Source organism: Panthera leo, chromosome C1, assembly GCF_018350215.1.
Source record: "Panthera leo isolate Ple1 chromosome C1, P.leo_Ple1_pat1.1, whole genome shotgun sequence".
Classification (NCBI taxonomy): Eukaryota; Metazoa; Chordata; class Mammalia; order Carnivora; family Felidae; genus Panthera; species Panthera leo.
Window position 1 is genome coordinate 53,626,185 of NC_056686.1, and position 24,720 is coordinate 53,650,904.

Consider the following 24,720-nt stretch of genomic DNA (forward strand, 5'->3'; position numbering starts at 1 on the left):
GGCTAATCATTGGTGAGGCCAGGGTCCAAAACTGGGCCATTTGACTTGAGAGCTCGCTCTTAGTTTTTCTGTAATGTCTTCCTGGAACTGTAATTTTCTAAATCCACTTTGGTTATGCAAGGGAGTACTTGGTTACCTCAAGATATATTTAAGGGACTCATGCCAGCCGCACAGCTGACTGTAGCAGATGAGCCCTTGCCAGTTGGTGCCCACGTGGGTCAGCTTCATTCTGCTCATTGCTGCAGACTTGACCTTTCCTGTGACTAATCATCTGCATTTTTTTTTTAAATTTGCAAGACACAGTAGGTGACTAAGGATTTTAGCTGCCCCTTCTTACCTGATATCACTATTAACCAAGATGACATCATATTAGGAAGAGTAAAGAGAAATGTCTCAACTCTTCACTCATATGGTAATCTGCGGGGACTTCCTTTCCCAAGCTAATCCTTCAGTTCTCAGAAGGCTCTGGGTGGTCTTGATTTGTACTAAGTAGTTCAGTTGGAAGCATTCTTTGTAAGAGTGAGTCTTAAAATCCTGGAATGTGGTTGCTGAGGCTCAAACTCCTACATTAGTTATTGATGGAGCCACGGTGGTACCCTGGTGCCCTGAATCCCAGGCTGTTTCTTCTATATTTGGCTTCGTTTTATCCAGTTCTTACTCACCACAGTGAATTAAAGGTGTCAGGGAAGAAAAATCTGCAAGATCCAGACTATCATAGTACTCAGTCATGTTTCAAGACCATGTACCTTGTGTGACTTTATTTAATTCATCACAGTCCCATGAAGATAGTTATGTTCTGGTGTCAGAGCTAGAAGGGATCTTTGAGAGACATTAGTTAAATCTGTGCCTCAGGTTGTAGATAATGAAATTAAAGCTGGATATATTGATTGACTTGGCTTTCTGAACCTCAGTTTCACTGTCTATAGAATGAAGATAATACTACTGTGTGATAGGGAGAGACTGAGAATCAGCTGAAGTATTTTTTATGAAAGGCAATGTAAACCCTAAGAAATGATACAATATTAGTTTTATTGTGTTGTTGCCAGAGATCTCAGCTGCTGGCTTTGTTCTAGTCTTCTTAGTATATTCACAAACTTGTCCTCACTTCACTAAATCTGCATCTAGTTTCTAGCAAGTTATTGAGAGGCAGTGTTTTGGGAACAGCATTTGAGTTACATAGCAACACTCATTTTCTCCTCTCTTTCACTTTCAAGCGAGCCAAAGACCACTAAAAACATAAAACTAAGCAAAGCCTGGTCAGTGAGGTTTTCTAATGTTCACCTTAATAGCAAACCCCTCCTGCCTGGTATTTGTCCATTAATTTATTGAATACAAGCACAGTTTATTCATTGGGCATCTCCTTTGGTCCAAACATGGTTTTGCCACTTATGGAGGGCCCAAGAAGCCCTCATTTATAGTGTTGACGGATCTTCCAATGGATAAATCTACAGTCCTCCTTTGTCCACAAAGATGGGATTCTTCCTGAGGTCAAAAATCATCAGGTTCCATTGTTGGCCCTGGAGGAAGTTTTAAGGATAAGATGGGCCTGTGGAGCAGCCCAGAATGCAAGCTTCATCCCAGTTTTTCAAATATTTGGCCTAAGGCCTGGCAATAGTGGCAGCTCTTGAATATTTATTGAATGAATGAACTCACAGGACAAAGAAACACATTTTTCCTTTTTTTTTTCTAGGTGCCACCTTTGACCCATTTGGAGCACCTTCTAAACCATCAGGTCAGGATTTGCTGGGTTCTTTTCTGACCACATCTAGTGCTTCCAGTGACCCCTTTCTTCAGCCTACAAGAAGTCCTTCACCTACAGTGCATGGTAAGAACATATTTTATATTGTGTTCAGTGGAACATAGTTTTCCACAAAATAACAATAGGTTCTCAGATGTAAAAGCATCCAGTAGGTGTTTGTTTTATTTTGTTTGGGGAAGCCTATATAATGCATCTCTCTTTTTTTTTTCTTTAAAAAATTTTTGTAATGTTTCTTTATTTTTGAGAGAGAGAGAGAGAGAGAGAATGCAACAAGTGGGGGAGGGGCAGAGAGAAGGAGACACAGAATCTGAAGCAGGCTCCAGGCTCTGAGCTGTCAGCACAGAGCCCAACATGGGGCTTGAACCCACGAACCACAAGATCATGACCTGAGCCCAAGTCAGACACTTACCCAGCTGAGGCACCCAGGCGCCCCTCTCTTTTGGAAATTAACAATTAAGTTAACATTTTATTTTATTTTTCAGAATACAATCATTCTATTTAAATTCAAAATGAAATGTGTAGGCCTATAATTTTTGCAAAAGAAAGGAGAGAAAACACATTTGTTTAAAGCAGGCTGTCAAAAGATGGTATGTTTGGGAGGGAAATATTATTGGTATCTTTAGATACCTTTACAAAGAAAACTCACAACCCTCTGAACTAAGTAGATCAAGTATTTTTATTCATTTTAGAGAAAGATACTGAGACAGTAACTATTGACTTCCTTAAGATGAAGTATCTAGTTAAAAATAGAAAATATACCAGAACTTTTATCTCTTAATTCCCAGGGTGATATATATTTTTCTCAACTCTGCTGCCTCACTCTGTGCCCATGCAAAATACCAACAAATCCTGCTTAAATTAAATCCATATGGACATTGAAGTCCAAAGTAGTATCAATAAACAGGTTAGTTTTAATAGCCTTCGAATGGTTGCAGAACATATTGTAGACACTGGATTTGAACAATTAGAATTTAATCAATTTTTTACCATGGATAAAAGTTTATTATTTTATTTTATTTTATTTTTAAAAAATATAATTTATTGTCAAGTTGGCTAACATACAGTGTATATACAGTGTGCTCTTGGTTTTAGGGGTAGATTCCTGTGATTCATCGCTTCCATACAACACCCAGTGCTTATCCCAACAAGTGCCCTCCTCAATGTCCATAACCCATTTCCCCTCTCTCCTGACCCCCCATCAACCCTCAGTTTGTTCTCTGTATTTAAGAGTTTCTTATGGTTTGCCTCCCTCCCTCTTGTTTGTAACTATTTTTTTCCCCTTCCCTCCCCCCATAAAGTAGTTATGTTAATATTTTAAAAGCTCTGGGATATCTTGAGCACATGAAATGTGGCTAGTCTGATTTTAAATGCTCTCTAGGTATAAAATACATACCAGGTTTCAAAACTTAGTGCAAAAAAAGAATGTAAAATATCATTAATATTTTCATATTGATCACAGGGGATAATATTTTGACTATATTAGGTTAAATAAAATGTATTAAAATTAATTCCATCAGTGTTTTTTTTAAATCTTTTTTGATGTGACCACTAGAAAATTTTGAATTCCATGTGAAGCCCACTTTATATTTCTCTGATATCTACTTGTAAGTGCAAAAGGGTATCATTTAGGTAACTCTGATTAAAACTGGAGCTCTTTAAGTGGAGGACAAATGACTTTGAGCTAGAGAATTGTAGCTTATACCTGATATTAAAGGCTATGGAACAGTACTGGCCTCAACCTGGAAGGTGAGGTCCTGTGGAAGTCATCTTGTGGAAGGAGCTTGCCTGGTGAATTCAGTCTAGTCATCAGCTTGACTTCTTGGAAGCCATGCAAACACAAACAGAAGATGAATTGTACAACTTTGGTCAAACTCTAACTTCACTAAACATGAGAACTTATTCCAGGAATAACTTTTGTGGGTGATTTCCAATTGGTCTTAAATCTCAAACTATTTGAAGTGGGTCCACCGGACAACATACAAGAAATTCACCTCTCACCCTTGAATAGTTCCCACTGAAGAGAATCTCCTGATTGGAAGCTGGTTACTTTGGGATGGAAGATGCAGGGATAGAGGTTAAACCTATTGTTTTTGATCACTTATTTAAAATGTAAGTCATGTCATCGCTGTGCTGAAAATGCGTCTTTATGCCACTCAGCATGGAAGTTAGAGTCCTTAGATGGTCTTTATGGCCCTATGTGCTTTTGACCTGAGTGGTGTGACCCATATCCCCTCCCTCTTGCCCTCTCCATTCCAGCCATACTGTCCTCTTGCTGTTGTACCGGCTGTCCCCTCTTCCCCAGGCATTGGTGTGATGAACTTCTTCACCTCCTTTGATCTTTCTCACCTGGCACCTTCTCAGTGGGGTCTACTCTGACTGCTCCATTTCATATCACAACTCATCCCTGTGCCCGGACTCTAGATTTTCCTTTCTGCTGTATTGATCAACTTCCAAAATCTTCAATAATTTACTTACATGTTTTGTTTCTTTTTTTGTTTCCCATCTCTCCCCACTAGAATATGAGCTCATAAAGGCAAGGAGTTTAGTTTGTTTTGTTCATTAATGCTTCACTAATGCCTAGAAGAATTATTGGTACATAGTAGATGTTATCTATCTTACCATATAATATGTAAATATAAAATGAATTAACTCATTTTTTTCCTAAGTCTCTTTGAAACATAGTTAGTGATAGTGTTAATAAGGTTATGTATTTTCCTGACTTTAATACTTTGAACTTATTATTTTCATAAGGATACTATCTTTTGTGTCCCATAGGTATGGATGTTCATAGTTCAGCATGACAATTCTGGACTCAGTTCTCTGTTTTTTGTTAATTGGTTAGAAGATGTTTATCACCCACTCGAAGCCAGTTAACACCTCTTTGTTTTGCTGCTATACTTCTTGTTTTGTCTTGTGTCATGCCAGACAGACTTGTGTCATTTCCACTATCCTTTCTGAAAAAAAACTATTCCACTGTTAGCGGGTCAGTTGCATTACCTTCATACAGGATAACATATAGGTCAGACTCAGATGTCAGATTAGGAGGTCAAATTGCCCACCTCTGACTTCTATAAGGTACCACTGCTCTCTTCTGAAAATCAAGAAATACTTCCTGCCTTTGAATTCTACAGATATTTATTGAACATCTACTCTGAAGAGAACAATCACTTGGGGCATAGTGTGGAATAGAAAGTAAATAACCATAATTAAAAGCAAAATAGAGATTGAAAGTGTTAGGTAATTACCTTTCCATTTGTATATTCCTATATCTTCAACAGATTTTAAATTTCTTGAGGACAATGTCTTTTAGTTCTCTGTTCCTTTGTATGGTGCCTTGCATATGGTAGATGGTCATAAAGATTTGTGGGCTTGATTAGTAACAAAGTTGGAGTTCTAACACCTATTTCTACATCCTAGTTGAATATAAGACTACGATCAGAAGTTAAAGAAATTAAATAGCAAGTGTTAGTGAAATTGTTTGATTTCTATCACATTTTTCGTGGGTTACTATGGTAGAAGAGGAATAGAAAGGAAAGAACTCTTATGGCTGATAAGGACATGTTCTTTTCAACTTAATGATGGGAAAGTACAAGAAGTCTTGTACAGACAAATACAAGACTTGGTAGTGCTAATTTTGGTGCTCTGGTGGTGGTGGGGTGTGTGTGTGCATGTGTGTGTGTGTGTGTGTGTGTGTGTGTGTGTGTGTGTGTGTTTAATACTATTTGCCATGTAAGTTTAATGTTTGCATTTTACCCACTGATTTTATGGACAGAACCTACAGATGCCTTAGAAATAAATTCTTTCTTATGGGACCTTGTTTCTTATTTGGATTTTATAGGTTCAGAAAAAACTTACTCTACCAATGTGTATTCCTCTAATATACCTGATTCTTTGTAGCTGAACATTTCTTTTAATTCCTGCATTTGGAATTTTGAGAGGGGCCAGCATGATTTCTTTTGAAGCTGCAGTAAATTTGTTTTGAGTGACAGTAGACTCTCTCTGACACCAGCATGGTGGATGATGTATAGCTGCTCAATACATGTTCTGACTGACTCATCATTCTTTGTTCAGTCACAGCAGAGGAGAAAACAAAATTTCAGTTCTAAGCTGATCATGGCTCTCCTACACTTATTAATACCAGCTTAAGGCAAATTGAGCTTAAGTTTCTTTTCATCTTTTCTTATTGGCCACTGAATTTGTGTTAAATGTAGAGGTGGGACACACAAAGTGAATAAGATAGTTCTTGCCTTCAAGGAGCTAACAATTTAATGGAGACAGACATATGCACAGTTATAATTCGAAGTGTGGATGGAAGTAAAATATAGGTAAGCCAAAGAAGGAAGAGTAACAAAGAGTATATGGGTTCTACAAACTGTCGCATAAGTAACCATACATGGAGACACAAAGATATCAATATTGCAAAATGTTTGGAGAGCCCAGAAGGAGATGAATCATGTGGGACCATGGCAGGTCACGCAGGCTTCATGGAAGGGACAGTATTTATTTGTGTGAACTCAGAAAAGTGGGTTCTCAGTTATTTTGTTGCGATTCTTTCTCTTCTCCCCATTTCTTCTGCAGCGTCTAGTACACCTGCTGTGAACATTCAGCCAGATGTTTCAGGAGGCTGGGATTGGCATACCAAACCAGGTAAAAGTCAACAGGTTATTTTTGTGCGTATTTAGCCAACTGCTAAAGCATAATCCTTCACTGAGGCTATAATGAGTACTTATAGAGTATCATATAGCTCACCTATGTAATTTCCTAAAGACTCACATTCTCATGGAGGTTTTCACACTGCCTTTATGGCATGACAATAGTGTGTTTTATACATTATTTATAACTATTCTCAGTTTCATTTGCTGAATGTCTGTCTTGACAATAGAATTAGACAAATCTGGGTATACAGCTAACTCAACCACTTAGCGACACTTGGATTTTTTTATAAGCCTGAACCTCTGGTTTTTAAATCCATAAAATAGGGTTTATAATTCTTGTCCCACACAGCTACATGTTTTTTCTAATATACATTTTTTTTTTATTTTAAAGAGAGAGAAAGAGAGAGGCTGGGGGGTCAGAGGGAGAAAGAGAGAGAATCTTAAGCAGGCTCCATGCTCAGTGCGGAGCCCGATGTGGGGTCAATCCAACAATCCTGGGATCATGACCTAGCCAAAATCGAGAATCGGATGCGCAACCAACTGAGCCACCCAGGCACCCCTGTATAAGTGAAATAGTTCATATGAAATTTTCTGGCATAGAGTAGGTACTGAATAATCTGAATAGTCTTCTTTCTTTTTTTTAAAAAATTTTATGTTTATTTTATTTTTGAGTGAGAGAGAGAGAGACACAGACAGAGCGTGAGTGGGGGAGGTGCAGGGAGAGAGGGAGACACAGAATCCAAAGCAGGTTCCAGGCTCCGAGCTGTCAGCACAGAGCCTGATGCAGGACTCGAACCCATGAACCGCAAGATCATGACCTGAGCCAAAGTCGGCGCTCAACGAACTGAGCCACCTAGGTGCCCCTGAATAGTCTTTCTCAACAGAGGGTTTGTTGTAGGGCTGAATTTGTCTGTAATAAACAAATTCTCTTTCTCATGGCTAGTATGGTATTTCTTGAGAGCCATCTTCATGTGATTGCATTTCCAATGCTGTGTGGGTTAACACACATACACACACACACACACACACACACACACACACACACACTATATGCTTATCACAGCAACTTTTTGGAGCGGTTGCTGTTTCTTTATTTAACCAAGGAGAAAATGTTGAAGCTCAGAGAAGTTGAGCAACATGCCGAAAGTTACTCAGCTAGGAAGTGGCATTCAGAGCCAGGCCTGACTCCAAATCCCAGAGGAAAGAATGGAGTCAGGTGAGATGAGAGGTAAACATTGGATGTAGTAGTTTGCAGGGATGGCTAGGAAATGACATATACCTCCTCTGTTCCCTGTCCCTGCTCCAGGCCACTACTCACTAGCAACTTGTAACATCTTTGCAAAACCCTGTCCTAATTTCCCCTAAGAGGTAAAATGAGCAGTAGCCCTGGATTTCTGAATTCCAGAATTCAGCCTCCGACAACTAACTCATTTTCAATGATTTTATTTCCTTTTCAGGAAGCTTTGGAATGGGAAGCAAGTCAGCTGCCACCAGCCCAACAGGATCCTCGCATGGCACGCCCACGCATCAAAACAAACCGCAGACTCTGGATCCTTTTGCTGACCTTGGGACTCTAGGTATGAACTCAGCAGGTTAAGATATAAGTAACATTTACTTATGGCTCAAAGCCTCACATCTAAATCTTTGGTGTTACAACAAGCTGGTATTGATACCTGGGACCTAGAATAGTACGTATTCTTAAGCAATGCTCTAAAATCTGAGACTGGCTTTTTAAAAAAAAAGGAAACGGGCCCCAAGTACTGGGTTGGAACTAACCCCTATTAAATCGTTTCTCCAGTGCCTAATTTTGGTTTAGTAGCATGAGTACAGTCAGAACTTCCAGGAGTACCTCACAACACAGTTTGGCTACAGCAAAGGTAATGAATGTGTACAGAAATGCTGAGAGAAGAGGCCAGTCGTATAGATTTGTGATGTATAGGGCCAGCCATGCACAGGCCTTCCTGTGATGTTCCCCCTGAGATCCTCACACTGGCATCCCTCTTCTCTCCACTGACTACAGTGCTCTCTGCTTAGTTTGTAAAATTCCATACAGAAAATAGACTCTGTATAGAATTCTCAAAGCGTTTTTTATCATATGTTGATCATTTTTGAGGGATAAGTGTTCCATGAGCAAGTGATTTTGGAAGCGCTAAGTTGCTAAGTTCTGTGGACTTGGATTATTGCAAAAACTTCTGAGCGTACCTGTTCTTGGTGAGGTTCCCCAAAAGGATACAGTTTGCAGGGTTCTCATCTATCTCACCAAGGAACCTTTTTTCAAGGAACAGCTTGTTGGACTAGCATATTATGAAACCTTTTCTTCGTCCTTTTTCCTTTCTTCTCCGTGCAGTGCAGAGTTAAATAAGGGAGTGGAGATAGCCCTCACACACAGTTTTGAATTGACCATATTGATAGTTTAGATTCTCAAGAGAGCCCTTATGAGGCATTTAGAGCTAAATTGTCTTAAGGGAATAAGAACGTGACTCCATTTTTGCCAGTAATTGTATTGGAATCTTAACCTTCCATCATGCCCTCTTTAGAATTGTTTTTTCTTTTAATAACTCTTAAAATCATTTTCCTTTCTCTCCTTTTCCTTTCTCTTCCTTCTTAATGTAAGTTTCAAATTTTAAAATAATAACAGGTGAAATTCTACTTCAAATAAAATCTTATTCACTGTTCATTTTTTTATTCATTCCACAATTATTTACTAAGTGCCTTCTGTGTGTTAACATTGTCTTAATAAAAACCAACCAAACAAGAAAAACCAAAACAACATTCCTGCTTTCCTAAAGCTTATATTCTAGAAAAGGAATGAAATAGTAAATGAATAAATATGTGATATAATGTCAAATAAAAATAACAATTAATGTTTATTGGGGCTTTACTGTGTGCCAGACACTATTTTAAGTGTTTTACGTTTCATTTAGTCTCCCCAATAATCTTTTTTTTAATGTTTGTTTATTTTTGAGAGAGAGAGAGAGTGAGCGAGCAAGCACAAGTTGGGGAGGGGCAAAGAGAGAGGGGGACAGAGGGTCTGAAGCAGGCTCTGCGTTGACAACATAGAGCCCAATGCAGGGCTCGAACTCATGAACTATGAGATCATGACCTGAGCTGCAGTTAGACACTTAACCGACTGAGCCACCCAGGTGCCCCTATCCTGAATAATCTTTAAAACAATTGTTTTAAGTTTATTTTGAGAGAGAGAGGAGAGAGAGAGAAAGCACACGCATGAGAGCAAGGCAGGGGGAGGGGCAGAGAGAGAGGGAGAGAGAGAATCCCAAGCAGGCTCCATGCTGTCAGCACAAAGCCTGATGTGGGGCTCGAACTCATGAACTGTGAGATCATGTCCTGAGCCAAAATCAAGAGTTGGATGCTTAACGAGCTGAGCCACGCAGGCACCACCCCCCAATAATCTTTTGAAGTAGAGACTGTTATCCTCATTTTGCAGATGATGAGGAAACTGGGGCACAAACGATTAGGTCACACTCCCGAGTCATGGGTTTTCAGCACCATGATGTCTGGGTCTGGAGCTCACACTCCTAAGCCCTGTGCTAAGTGCTATAAAAGAAAAAAAACAGAGAGGGATGGTGAGTGATAGATGGCTTGGGGTGTTATTTCAGGTATCAGGTGGTTAGGAAAGGCCTCTCTGAAGAGATGATCTTTATAGGAAGTTCCTTTTAAAAATCCAGCATCACATCTTGCATTTAGACATCATGTCATTTTAGGCAACTTTAATCCGGAATCATTCCTTTGCCTTTTTTTTTTTTTTTTTGCCTTTCATGACATTGATCCTTGAAGGATAGAGGCCAGTTGAGAAAGTCTCAATTTAGGTTTGGTATTAACTTTGATCACTTCCCTAAGAGGGTATCTGCCAGGCTTCTTTATCATAATGTTATTATTTTTTCCCTTTGTAATTGATGAGTTAGCTGGAGGAGATAATTTGCGACTACCCTATATGAGAATATTCTATTCTCTATCTGATTTAGCTACTGGTTTTAGCAGTCATTAATGATTCTTGCCTGAAGCAGTTATTACTACAATGGTTGCAGAATTGTGATTTTTCTGATTCTTCCCTTCTTTCTACATATATTAATTGACACTGTAAAAAAAAATTTCCTTTTCTTTCTCTCTCTGTCTCTCATCAGAATGGCCTAATAGATTCTTTTTTGATTCATTACTGTCATTATTTTCTCTAATGTTCATGTCTAAGATTTGGTTTGGTTTGTGAAATCCCCTCCTTTTTTCTGGATTCTGTGTTCTTTTCACTCAAGTTCATCATTTTTTGAAAACTTTCTTAACGGCACAAGATGTTCTGGGCTTGTTGTGAAATGTTTTCTCCCCAGTCCTAGAATCAGTCATTCCCCAAGGAATCCTTATTCCTTTTTGTGGAGAATGATATTTGGAAACCAGGATCTGTGCACTAAGTGTGTTCATTGGTACTGGGGTGGGAGTCATTGCTCTGCCTTTCAGGAGCTAGATAGAGATAGGAGATGCGTGGATATAGCTACATATATAATCCTATCCAATACACAGGGCGCTCCTTTGCCTTGCCCTTTTCCACATATGTATTTTCCATTTCCCTGGATCTCAACAACATTAATTGCCACACGACAAAAATTTCAGAATAGCGACACCCATATCACTACAACAACCTGTTGGGAGGAGTTCAGGAATTCTTTGTCATTTTTGAAATGTAATTAATTCTTACAGTCGCTGGGAAAACTAGTTTCCTAAATTCCTGCATGTTTCAAGTCACGTAACTTAGGAAACTTAAGTGAGTTTCCTAAAGCCAAACAGTGAACAGGTGTATAAGCAGGGCTACAAGCCAGAATTTTTGACACCTAGGCAGTTGCTTTGAAGATTAAAATCAAACTTCCAAATTACATAGCTGCAGTTCAGAAAAGACAAAAGACAGTGTCCTTCTCCTAAAGGTGTTTTCACATTGAACAATTCTGTTCCATACAGCAGTGCCTTAGTTCCTCCCATAGACATTCTGATCTAATTGGTCTGGCGGTGGCCTGAATATAGGGAGTTTTAAAAGCTCCCCAGGTGATGGTAATGCCCAACCACAGCTGATAACCAACTGCTGTAGCTTTTAATGAGGATAGCAGTGGCCTCTGGGTTTAGCAGCTGCTTTGCATTTTTGTCAGTTCCCTGCTCCGGTAGCATTAAAAATTAAATTTCTGAACATGGGAAGAGAAGATTCTGGAAGAGTGGGCATCCGAAAGTCCTACAATGTTGACACCCCTCGAGAACAGGATCTGCATTTGTCTTTTCACCACCGTGTCTGCAGCCTAGCGTGGGAAGGATGTTCGATAGTGTTTTATAAATGAATGAATAAATGGCAGTGTAATGGGAATAAGGAAGCTTTTTTTTTAGTGTTTAGGAGTTTCCATATTTATTTAATTAAATAATGTATATATATCAGAAGGAAGATAGTAAGCATCCTTAGACTGTAAAATGAAATTCCAGTGCAGAATGAATACCCAGCCTAAGGTGTATGTTGATGTGCTGTTGGCAGGAGGGCCCAGGTCCTCATGAAGAGACGCTTCATGCTAAGTTATGCACTGACAGGGGGCAATGCCAAGCCTCAGAGCTTCTGTCGTCACCTTTTCCTGTTACCAAGTATTTATTAAGCCCTTATGATGTTTCAGTGTATTCTGGGCATATGAACTTGCATTATATTATAATGTATAATGTCTCTTAATTTGCTTAATTCATGGTTTGTGAAATATATTCATATAGCCTTTGTGTCTTTATGGTATACCTGTAACATAGATGTAGTTCTGGTTTTACAAATGAAACTGAGACTCAAGGAGGTGAAGTTTTTTCACTGAGCTTCGGAAGAGCAGGGATTCTCCATAGACCATATTCCCAATGCCCAGTACTTTATATGGCACACAGATGCTCTGTAAATACTGATGAGTGAATGTACGAATGGATGAATAAGTATGTGCATGAATGGGTGATAAAGCTGAGACTCAAACTCAGATTGACTCCAAGTTCCAGGGTCCATTATACAGCATTCCCACTGGGGAAAGAAGGAGGAGCCCCAGATCAAAGTAAAGGGAGAGATCTCTAGAAAGAAGAGATGGTAAGGGATAAATTGTAGTGACAGGCTCAGAGATTTGGGGAGGAATTAGGGATTATGGGTGCAGCAAATGAGCATGACATTTGGAGGAAGGATGCCTATAGTCAAGACTCAGCTCCGTTAACTAGATCATGAGCAAGTCAGGAAACTTCTCTGAACTTTGGATTTCCTCATTTTTAGAGTGGGGTCAGTAGTACTACCTACCTCCCTAAGAGTGTTGTATAGACTGAAGGAAGTAATAGACACAAAAGTATTTTGTACATGCATATTAGTTATTTTATTATCACTGTTACTTTGGGTTTGGTGCACGAAAGTCTTCCTAGAGATCACCACATTTCAGTTTCTCATTTTACCTCTTTAAACACAAGACACTGTTGGTCTTTGTATTTTGGAAACAGCCCAGCACGAATGCAGTGAGTACTTAAAAGTTAGGAGACTGTGGAATCAGAATTCTACTTAAATTCCTGGCACAAAGTAATAATCATTTTTTTAAAGCTTGAGTAAGATCCTTTACCCAGTTCAAAGTTGCCATAGTGCTGGCTGTGTTTATACTCCTGCAATGAAATGCAAGAAGTGTGAAATTGAAACCTACTTGTGAATTTTCAAGACATCTTTGTTTACTCACGGGCACTAACCATGTTTGTACTTACAACAAACAATGATTAATCGTGATCATTGAAGTTTAAGTAGTACCTTGATGAATGAATGTATTTTCTTTTATTCTCTCTTCTTGTCAATTCGGTAGTTGTTATTTTTTTTTTCCCAGTGAGAAATAGAATGTGCTTATAAGGTGGGAAGGAGAGGAGACATGGCAGTGTGGGAAAAGACAGGGCTTTTCTGTCTTGGAGTCCAAGACTTGGGTTCAAGTCCCAGTTCTGCCACTGCTGGCTGTGTGACTTAGAGAAAATCACTCAGCTGCTCTGAACTGCGGTTTGTATATCTGAAGAAAAAGATGGGGCTATTAATATACACCTAGAAACATCACAGTGGGGATTAAAGGAAATATATGCCTGCAATTCCTTTAATTATTAGGAAGGTTAATTGTGCCATCAGTCAAGGTAATTTCCACTAAAGTCACTGAAAACAAAAACTTGGGACATAGAACTAGAGGTTACTCAAAACAGCATTCCTCTCTCTCTCTCTCTCTCTCTCTCTGTTTCCATAGGTAGTTCTTCCTTTGCCAGCAAACCCACCACACCAACTGGACTGGGTGGAGGATTTGCGCCTCTCAGCTCACCGCAGAAGGCATCTCCGCAGCCTATGGGTGGAGGGTGGCAGCAGGGAGGTGGCTACAACTGGCAGCAGACACAGTCCAAGCCACAGCCCAGCATGCCCCACTCCTCTCCCCAGAACCGACCCAACTACAATGTGAGCTTCTCGGCCGTGCCTGGGGGGCAGAATGAACGTGGGAAAGGATCAGCTAATTTGGGTAAGGGTGATGGCGTGTAGCCTGACTATAGGGTAGCCTGTGTTGTCATGTTACCTGTATGTATGCCTGAAGAAGGAGACAGAAAACAATTCCAGTATTTTCTGAGTCCATCTTTCGTTGTAGAGATACAATAGGATCCCTCCCTCCCACTCTGTGCTTGAAGCACCTGGGTTTACCATGCTCTTGACACTCATCACATCATTTTGTGACTTAGGCTAGTGCACTTGTCTGTCTCTTTCTACACTGACCCCTGATGGAGAGCAGGTATGGTGTCATGTGATCATTAGCACCTAGCTGAGGGCTTGGCGTGCAATAAGCACTAAACGAATACTGAATGGATGTGAGCGGTGGAGCGGCTGGATCTTGAAGCTGTTATTCCTTTGGAAGAGGGGGGAGAGGAGAAAGGTTGGTAGCCTTGTAAGCTCTGTGTTCACATTTGCCCTTGGATCCTCATCAGAGGAGGGTGTATGTCTTGGGACATTTATCTTGCTTATGCTCTGGTTGGCAGATGTTTCAGATCACTGGGTTTCCTACATGGTTTTCTCCTCTCTTCTGAGAAGAAAGTTAAAAGAACACAAAATGGGCCAACAGCTAAGGCTAGAGAGTACTCTGGATAGGATTCAGTCTCTTCTTTTTTCTTTTTTTTTTTTTTGAATGGGATTCTTGGTAACAAGTAAAAAAATACTGTATTTTGCATAGCAGCGATGGTTAAATTTGAGTTTGTCAAAAGTCCTGTTATATTTCCCATCTCAATTGATTTGGTCATACTCAAGAGCTGAGTCTTTAGGGGCGTGGTGAAGAAACAGGCCTTTCTCTTTGTAGAACATGGAAAAGGAAATTCTACTTTTTTTAGTAACTGTAGCTAACGTTGAGTGCTTGCTGTATGTCAGGTGCTGTTCTAAGTAGTTTCACGCATTATTTCATATAATCTTCAAAACCAACTCCACGTTGTAGATGAAGAATCTGTGACAGAGATAAATGAAGTAATTTCTTAAACCCATACAGCTTGTAAGTGACAGAACCAAGATTTGAACCCAGGCAATTCAGCTCCAGAACCCCTCCTCTTAACTGCCACACTCTACTTGATTCGACACAGATACCTTCTCAAAATAATAACATGACAGGGACTCTTTTGCCGGGAATATGTAACATCACATTTGTTCTTTGGTTCACGATGGGTATTGCTTGCACAGTTCCATAGAGTCTTGTGGCTCCCCCTCTATTTTTATTTTGAGTAGATGTAGGGTAATTGTCAGCAGTCAGCAGATATTTATGTAGCATCTTAAGTGTAGAAAACTTTGGGAATTATGGAAGTGAACAAGACAGGCAGATTCCCTCATCTCAGAGCACTTGGATTTAGTGTGTGCATGTGTGGGTGTGTGTCCAGAACGTCTTACGGTATAGAGATGGCAAATGGCTTTCAATCCAGATGTCAACTTTGGTTGATGGGCATTGACAAGCATGGACTGCTGTGCTTCGGTTCTGTTTTGTTTTAATTTAATAAACATTTAAATAACCAGGCACTATTCTAAACTCCTGAAAATGTTAACTTCTCAATTCTTACAACAACCCTGTGAGGTAAGTAGTATTGTTAACACCATCCCTGTTTTACAGATGAGGAAATTGAGGCCGGAGGATAATAAGTAACTTGCCCCAAGGTCCCACTGCTGATAAGTGTAATTCAAGCCTGGGGAGTCCAGCTATAGAGACTTTGCTCTTTGCCATCAAGCTAGGCTGCCTCTCCAAACATTGAGAAAGACTGTGAGGCCACAGCCAGACTTGGAGGAAAAGAGCGGTATGATGGGCTAGAGCTGTCAGTGGGTAGAACTGGGCATGGTCAGGAAAGTGGTGGCATCCGTGGACTTCAAGTACCAAAACCCAGTGTTAGTCCCATCACTGATACTAACTAGTTGTATAACTGGGGTGGGTGGGGTGGGGGTGCATCATGAGTATTTTCAGCTATAAAAAGATGATATGGTGGAAATGGTGTTATGGAGTTGGATTTACTGTAACAATCCAGCTTTGAGTTCTAGCTTTGCTGTGGATATGGCATATGATTCTGGAAAAATCTCTGAGGTTCTTCAAGCCTCATTTTCCTCATCTGCCAAATGGGCATGACAGTCTCATACCCTACTCATTGGGTTAAGTATAAGAAGATTAATATATGTGAAAGCACCTTGAAGACTCTTAAGTATTATGAGGTGATATGATTTTATGTTTAAGAGTAGAGACTATAATGATTTCTTTTTAAAACTTATATTGCAGAAGGGAAACAAAAAGCAGCTGACTTTGAAGACCTACTTTCTGGTCAAGGTTTCAATGCACACAAAGACAAAAAGGGGCCTCGAACAATAGCTGAGATGAGAAAGGAAGAAATGGCTAAGGAAATGGATCCTGAGAAATTAAAGGTGTGTGATCTCCTGCCCCAGGGTGATTATTCTGTGTGAAAAAGTCCTGTGACAAGGCTATGGGTATGGAGCCTTCAGTGTTCCTGGTTCCCAGCTTCCTCACTGCTTCCCTCCATCCACTTTCAGCCAGAGCAGTTCTACTTTTATCTGTTTTGATTCTAGAAGTCTAGGTTAAGATTGGATTTGCGGAAAAAAGAATATTTCCCCATTAAAAAAGATTTGCCAACCAGCTACTCCCAGTTTAGCTTGGAAAGAAAAGAGTGGTTTCATTATGTGGATGTATTATGTGAGGTAGTGGAAGAGTTTTTGTAAAGATCAAGAGAATTGGAATGTTCGTGACAGACGGAGAGGTTGAATTCCTATGTGACAAAGTATTAAGTATGCTGATGCCAGAATGAACTGGGAGATGGGGCTCTAATCTGTTACCGCATTAAAGGGTTTCCAAAACCAGGACTAGCACAGCCAGTCCATCTTACACATTTTGAAAAAATGTAACATATTTCCAGACAGATTTGAACATTTGTGAAGGATATATAGATTCTTAGATTCTCTTTTGAATACAATATAGGATCCTTGGTTTGCATTTACTTTTTGCTTCATGTAACACTACCGAGACTTTCTATTTCTTCCAAAGCTCTGTGCTCCATCTTGACAACATTTGTTCACTAGGCAAACTCTGACAGTTTTTTCTATGGAAGAAAATAGTTTATGTCTTTTAAATGATGCTCGGTTGTTTAGTTGGTACATGGTATTTAGTTGCTTGGGAGAGTAGGCATTATTAACCTTGGCTAAACCATTCATTCACCAACGTACACACTGAGCTCCTACTATGTGCTAAATGCTGGTGTGTTCTTATAAACCCTTCAACTTAATCACCTCATTTGTGCAACCTGAGAAGACTCAAACTGTGAACATTCATATTACTACTTGGATTAATTCATTTAACAGTTTTCGAGTTTTCTTTTAAAGCTGTATTTTGAAGCAGTCATGTTATTTGTCTCCTGAGTTATAGTCTTGGTAAGAAACAGTACCTCTTCTCAAACAGCTCTGCCTAATGGCAAGGAAAAACACACACACGGGTGATTATGATAAAATATAGCACATATTAAGATAGAAACATGTTTAAGGGATTAGCCCAGAGAAATCCCCTCCCCCCCCCCCCCCCCCCCCCACCCACCGGGATATTTATTTAGTGTGTGTGTGCCAGATACTATACCAGACAGAGGCAGATAGCAGAGACCAAAATGGACATGGTCGGTGCCCCCATGGAGTTCATGCTTTAGGAGTGAGATTAACTCTGGGGTGGGGTAGAGAGGAAGGGATTCAAGCTCTCAAAGGCAAATGGTATGAAATTCCTGAGCAGGCTTTTAAAGGATGATGAAGGGTTAACAGGAAAGCCAAGGTAGGAGGTGAAAAATTATCCTAGGCAGAGAAAACAGCTTGGAGCATGCACAGTGCCCCATGTGGTTAATGTTGTTGGGGCAGAAGCCATTTCCAGAGACTAAGTGGAGACCTTAGGGACTTGAAAACATTTCTATTTCCTAATTCCCTCTGCGTTTACAGATTCTGGAATGGATTGAAGGTAAAGAGAGAAATATCAGAGCACTTCTGTCCACGATGCACACTGTGTTGTGGGCTGGGGAGACCAAGTGGAAACCAGTTGGCATGGCTGACCTGGTAACACCTGAGCAGGTGAAAAAGGTATACAGGAAGGCTGTGCTGGTGGTGCACCCAGATAAAGTGAGTATGATCTGCCCTGGAAGAGCACTTCTCTGCTCCTTATTTCATTAGCTTATGACCATGTATTAAAACATTATACTCTCAATTTTCTGGTTATTAGGCCATTTAAATGATAAAGTCCATGGGCTAACATCAAGTTTTTTAACAAATAGTTATACTTTATGAAGCAAGAGAAGAAATTAAACTATATATTACAATAATGGAATGGGAGGGCTTTCCCTAGGTATATGATTTATCACTGACTAGTTTTTTTTTCCAATTTTTAAATAAAGTTTATTTATTTATTTTTGAGAGAGAGAGAGAGAGAGAGAGAGAGAATGCACACACATGAGCGAGGGAGTGGCAGAGAGGGAGAGAGAGAGCGAATCCCCGGCAAGCTCCACACTGTCAGCATAGAGCTCAATGCAGAGCTTGATCTCATGAACGATGAGGTCCATGACCTGAGCTGAAATCAAGAGTCGGACGCTTAACAGACTGAGCCACCATATGTGAATTTCTAAGGGGAGAGAGTTTTGGGGAGGTTATAATAATTAGGATCACATAGAGTGAGCTATAAAATAAGAAATGGCCTAATAGAAAAACATTTCAATTACTTAGAGCCCACATATTAGCAGTGAAAATTTTAATACAAATAAAATTTCAGTCTGTAGTATCTAATGTGTTTTGCTGTTCTTTTTTCTTTTTTCTACAGGCTACTGGGCAACCCTATGAACAATATGCAAAGATGATTTTTATGGAGCTCAATGATGCCTGGTCTGAGTTTGAAAACCAAGGTCAAAAGCCCTTGTATTAGTTTTTGAGCTTTTCCATTTCTGCTGCAGACCTGTGCTAATGCTTAGTGTGTGTCACAGTTCTGAAGTTTTCACAGGTGAACCAAAAACTCCAGTAACATGTATCCAGTACTAAACTGTTAAATTACTCGTGAATTAATTACTCATTGATAAGGAATGTGGATGTTTATTTCCTCAAGTCCCCACCATAAAAGGTCCAGAGCAGGGAAGGAACTTTTAGTGAGAGGACCTTGTGGAGTTCCTACATTCCAGCCTGCCCTTTGGGGGGCAGACTCAGCATTTTGTGGGGAAATGGAAACCAGAGGCCACCAAAGGCATAACACCCATCTCATTGTCTGAGAATAGGATTAATGAGCAAAAGCTATGATAATAGAAGTACATGGTGGATTTTAACTAATGGTTTTTAGATTTTCTTGGAAAGATGTCATTAAAGCCATGGCTTTACATTGACTTTAGGAACACAACCACCAAGTGTTTTATTTTTGTGGAAATTTACAATGGTCTTTAGCATAATACTGTATACGTCTTTGGGTCAAGAGGACAATGTAAATTGTGGGAAGTGATTGTATTACAATCCAGTGATTGCCAACCCTGGATAAGCTAAAAATTAGTGCAAATGCTGACTGAAGAAAACAGGGACTCTGTGGAGAGAGAAATATTTGTTCCTGGTCAGAAAGTTGGGCTGCTACCTTCCTCTCCCTAGAAAACTGTAGTTGCTTAAAGAAAATGTCTTAAGGACGTAACTTCAACTCTAAACATGATTTGGAAGAAACTTATCATTTTGTCATAAGGCTTCATGCTCTTCCTTTTGCTTAGCCAAGAAAATATTTTTAGCTGGAAACAGGTTGTAAAGCAGTTTGGCACACCACAACGTATCAGGACCAGTGTCTAGTAAGGAGTCCCTGTCCTCTAGTTTTGTGAGTGGTTATGGTAAGAGTAGAAAACAACACAACACCAGTGACGAGACAGGTGCAGTTGGAGTGGGAGAGCTGTGCTCACCTTCGGACCGGACCGAGTCAGATGGCTGGTCAGGATTTGCTTGGAGGGACCATGTTCTCCTCCCCACCTGTTGACACTGGATCCCTTGGATTATTACAGTGGGGGTTAGTGTTTTAAAAGTAGTCGGGGGTCTACAGGAACAACATTCATGCAGGGACATCTGTGAAAGCAAAGTAAGAATGAAACCTTTGCAGACTTCACACTGGTTGGGTTGCACTTCAGTGTTTTGGCTGTTCCTCATTTTGAGGGATCAGCAGTTGCCATTCCGTGACTTGAGGGGGATCTCTTTTGGTGTGCACATCCATGATGTGCATAGTATATATATGCAAAGCAGATGGGCAAAAAGATTTCCATGCTAATCTTAAAAGGTTCATGCTCAATATGGTGAAAAGCTTTCAAAAGTTGTTTTTAAAAGACAATCATTTTTTGTTCCTATTTTAATTTTCTTGTGGCAAACTGTACCAGAAAAGCAGCATGTCAAAAATACTTCATGTTCTGTATAGAAATCTCTCTCTTTTTTTCTTGCTTGCTTGCTTTCTTTCTCTTCCTCCCTTTCCTTTTTTTTTGTTATAAATATTTATTATTTATTTTACCCTTTACTGACAATGTGAAACTCACAGAAAATATTCTCCTTTTAAATATACAGCTGTAAACCATCAAGGTAACCATAACAAACTAGGTGTTATTTATTAACGTATTATGAAATAATGTTTGAACCAGTATGTGCTTGTCTTATTTAAAATTGGAATGTGAGACATGTTGCTGTGACCTGGTTTTTTTTTTCTCATTCACATTTGTAGATATTGTGTGAACTACAGTATATAATGATAATAATTAAAAGGATATTATGTGAATGTCACGTACATTTTGAAATGATAGAACTCTATTAGCTTTGTATCATGTTTGGATAATTCATCAATATTCACAGTTTAAAACATCATTAAACATTATGTAATTAGCAATGAGAAAGAATCTTACCTAACTTAATAAATTTGGGATTTCCCTCATCTCTTTTCCAGATACATTATAATTCTGGACCCCTATTTATCTCAAAACTCTTAACATATGCAGACCAACAGATTTTTGCATTCCTTTTAAATATCTGGTTGTGACAAAGCTTGTTGTTGATCAGATTCACTGTTTCATTCATGTTATTGTAATATATTTTTTGTTTTGTAAATAAGTTACACACAACAAAATGTGATTGGTCTAAAATATTTGTAATGTATATTAAAAGGCTCAAAAATATTTGTAGAAACCTAAGTTATTTTTGCATTAAATATAACCTAAGTTATATTTGGGAATATAATGACAGGTTTGAGTTATACCTTCTGACATGATTCGCTTTTTAGAAAATTAACGGGAAAAGAGCTTGAAAACATTTAATACATTTGCTGGATTTCTGGATTTCTGGATTTCTGGATTTATACATTAACCACCTCCACTACCACCCTTTCCCCTACACACACACACACACACACACACACACACACACACACACACACGATCATGCTACATAAACACTATGTTTCAAAAAGAATTGGCATAGAAATCCTGGTCTCCTGGATAGAATATGAATGAATTTTCAAAGCTGCGTTTGTATGCTGAGGCAAAGAAATTGATCTTGGAAGTCTAGGACTTTGTCATAGTAAACAGGACTGACCCTTGAAAAATGCGGGGATTAGGGTTTCTGACCCCACATGTAGTCAAAAATCCATGTATAACTTTTGATTCCTCCAAAGCTTAGTTAGTAATAGCCTACTGTTGACCAGGAGCCTCAATGATAACATAAAGTTGAGTGACTTCATATAAATGATAACATAAAGTTAATTGACACATATACATGTATACATATATATACTGTATACAGTATAATGTTCTGTATTCGAGAATATTGTATTCTTACAGTAAGATAACCTAGAGAAAAGAAAATGTTAAGAAAATCATAAGGAAGAGAAAATACATTTACCGTACTGTACTGTATTTACTGAAAAACATCCACGTATAAATGGACCTGTATGGTACAAACCTGTGTTGTTCGAGGGTCAACTGTATTTCAGTTCTTAAGGATAGAAGCAGCATGTTCATTTGGGAGCACATGCTGCAAATGAAAAGCATTTGAATCATTCTTTTACTGTCTCTGTCTGGAAGAATGTTCAAGTCGGATCCTAATGCCACTGATGAGACACCATTGTATAAGGACTGAACACGAACACTAAATTCCATAAACAGTTATCACAGCAACAGGACAGTTTCCCTACTGGAAACATCTATGGGGAAGTTTAGGTCAAGTAAATAGGTTGTGGTTGTTCTAAAATAAACCATGATTTGACATAATGGTATGGTATTGGTTTGAGACCAGAAAACTACATTTAAATCCTGGTTTTTTACTTCAGGGCTGTCATATTCAACAACTTTGTTAAACTAAGACTTAATCCTATCACCTGTATAATAGGGATATTGGTAGTAGCCCTACAATGGAGGCATTAGGAACTATATATAAACTATTATCGAGTACTCATTAAATAGTAGATATTGTTAATGATCTGTAGAACAAAGTATATCCTTGCAGATCAGTATTGGGGCTGGAATTATATCGAAACCTCCAGTTGGCTGTAGGGAGTAACACAAATAGAAAAAAGCATCAAAAGAAACTTGAGCCTTGGCCCTTATTTCTATATCCTTGGAATGATAAGAGTTCTGTTTCCCTAAAATGGCAGAGATTTGAATTGTAGGTTTTGTAAAGGGAATGGCTGTGTGAAAAAGGGAGCCTACCCAAGTATAGATATAATGCCACTGCATCTATCTGGCAGGCACTGCCCTAGGTGCTGTTATATAGATTTGTTTTCTCATTTAATTCTCAAAAAATTCTGGGAGGCATGTTTTGTAAATCCCACCTCAGGAAACGGAAGCATGGAAACATTTATCCAGAGCTGGGGTTTGAGGCTAGATGTTAGGATAGGGAGAGATGGTACTATGGATGGTGAACTTACCTGTTAATTCAACCAATATTTTGTGTAAATTGTATGCAAGATACTAATAGAAATGTAAGGGAAAATCAAAATTAACAAATGGATTTGATTTCCCTGTTAAACATAAGATGTTGTTGTTTTTCTAATTACTACAACAGATTTATATGGAGTAGTATATGCACTGTCTGACTTTAGAGTTGAACAGTTTTGAGTTTTATCTCAGCTTCTTTACTTACTAGTTCCTATTTGAGCCTCAGTTTTCCCATCTGTAAAGTGGAGATAATATAACCTACAGGGTGAGAGAACGAATGCAAGGAGAGAATATGACGATTTAAAGTAGTTCTGAGAGAATATGACGATTTAAAGAAGTGCTAGGCAGCACGGCAGAGGACATGGATCTTATACATCCAAATCAGGGGTACATTTCAGCTTCTAAGGTTTTATGTACTTTTTTGGGGTCTCTTTTATTCTTGATGAAACATGGAATGGGTAAGTGGAAGAACAATTTTTCAGTGCAACATCTGGCAAAAGGAAAGCAGATGTTCTCAGGAGATGGTTAGAGCTTCTGGAAAGATGTTTTCTCTTCATAGTGTTTAGTAAACTGGAAAGGACAGATGGTGTAGGCAGAAACCTTGTTGAGAACTGTGATACTGTGATTTATGTATGTGATCATTCAGATGACCAAAGTATATATATTTGGTCTTCACAGTTCCTGGCTTATAGCTCCCCAAACCCTTAGAATTTCCATAAATGTAGAGAGTGATAAAGATTTCATTATGTTTGGAAATCGCCTAAGGATCAGGGCTGGTTGCCAGTTGAGCCAACCACATTTTTAGAGGATTGGTACTTTCAGTCCTACCTCATGAACTCTGGGGAGGAGAGAGGGACTGGCGGTTGGCTCAATCGCCAATGTCCAATGATTTAATCCATTGTACCTATGTAACGAAGCCTCCATGAAAACCCAAAAGGACAGCGTTCAGAGAGCTTCCAGTTGGCGAACACCTGGGAATGTGGGTAGAGGGGACACACCTAGAGAGGGCTTGGAAGCTCAGTGCCCTCTCCCCACACCTTGCCCTCTGGTAAGCTATTACCTGTACTTCTGATGGACTGGCTATACATCAGAGGTTCCCAGGACCTCCTCCTCATGTTTGGTTAGTTTGCTAGAACAGCTCACAGGCTTGGCATTATAGTGAAGGAACATATGGCTGACAGGCAGTTCCCCCTGAATACTTTCACTGCTGTTAGAAAGGAGTAATACTCAAAAGCGGGAAAAAGACATTCTGAAGGATCTTGAGTAGATTGCAGGCTACAAAGTAGAGTACAATGTAATTCTGGATCTGCAAGGGTCTGCAATGAGCCAGGTATTAGCAACACAATGTTTTTAATAACTACCTTCCATCTATGAGGAGATATGGGAGGGGCTAGAAAAATGAACTCATAGGTAAACAGGTTGAGACAATAATACTTGACTGTACAGTTTTGAAAAAGTAAACTTAATGGGGATCCTGAAAGGCGGCGGTGATGAGAATTTGTACTTCTCAAGCAGCCAAAGGAACCCCTTTATCTTTCAGTCTCTTTGAAAATTAAGAAAAAGCAATAGAAAGGGGGCAGTAGTTCCTGGCTACAATGAGGCGTAAGTGGCCTGTAACCCAACCTCTTCCAAAAAGCTGGCAAGCCCTACCTTTTCTGAGCCTCTTTCCATTAAGGTAAAATAAAGCACTTGGATCAAATGGCTTTTAAGATCTCCTCCAGATTGTCCCCACCAAGACAGAAACTCTCTATTCCCGTGAGGAAGAGTAAATACAAAATGGCCCTCTGAGGTTTAAATTGGTCTTAGTTACCTGCAGACTTTGAGGTCCCAAGGTGTTAAGAATAACTA

The 24,720-nt window shown here is 39.3% G+C and overlaps 1 protein-coding gene across 7 annotated transcripts in view; it reads left to right on the plus strand.

Annotated features, from left to right (window-relative positions):
• The window catches only part of DNAJC6 (DnaJ heat shock protein family (Hsp40) member C6), a 101,019-nt gene extending 79,922 nt beyond the window's left edge, over positions 1-21,097 (plus strand). For 4 of the 7 annotated variants that reach the window (XM_042952084.1, XM_042952086.1, XM_042952087.1 and 1 more), the window contains 7 exons: positions 1,691-1,825; positions 6,338-6,406; positions 7,872-7,991; positions 13,668-13,931; positions 16,197-16,339; positions 17,903-18,079; positions 18,771-21,094. In XM_042952084.1, the coding sequence (XP_042808018.1) occupies positions 1,691-1,825; positions 6,338-6,406; positions 7,872-7,991; positions 13,668-13,931; positions 16,197-16,339; positions 17,903-18,079; positions 18,771-18,872 (1,010 nt within the window). In that variant the 3' untranslated portion in view covers positions 18,873-21,094. Of the gene's footprint in view, positions 1-1,690; positions 1,826-6,337; positions 6,407-7,871; positions 7,992-13,667; positions 13,932-16,196; positions 16,340-17,902; positions 18,080-18,770 lie in introns of all 7 variants that reach the window. The other 3 variants (XM_042952083.1, XM_042952089.1, XM_042952088.1) reach the window with 3 other exon arrangements.
• The last annotated feature ends 3,623 nt before the right edge of the window (positions 21,098-24,720 follow it).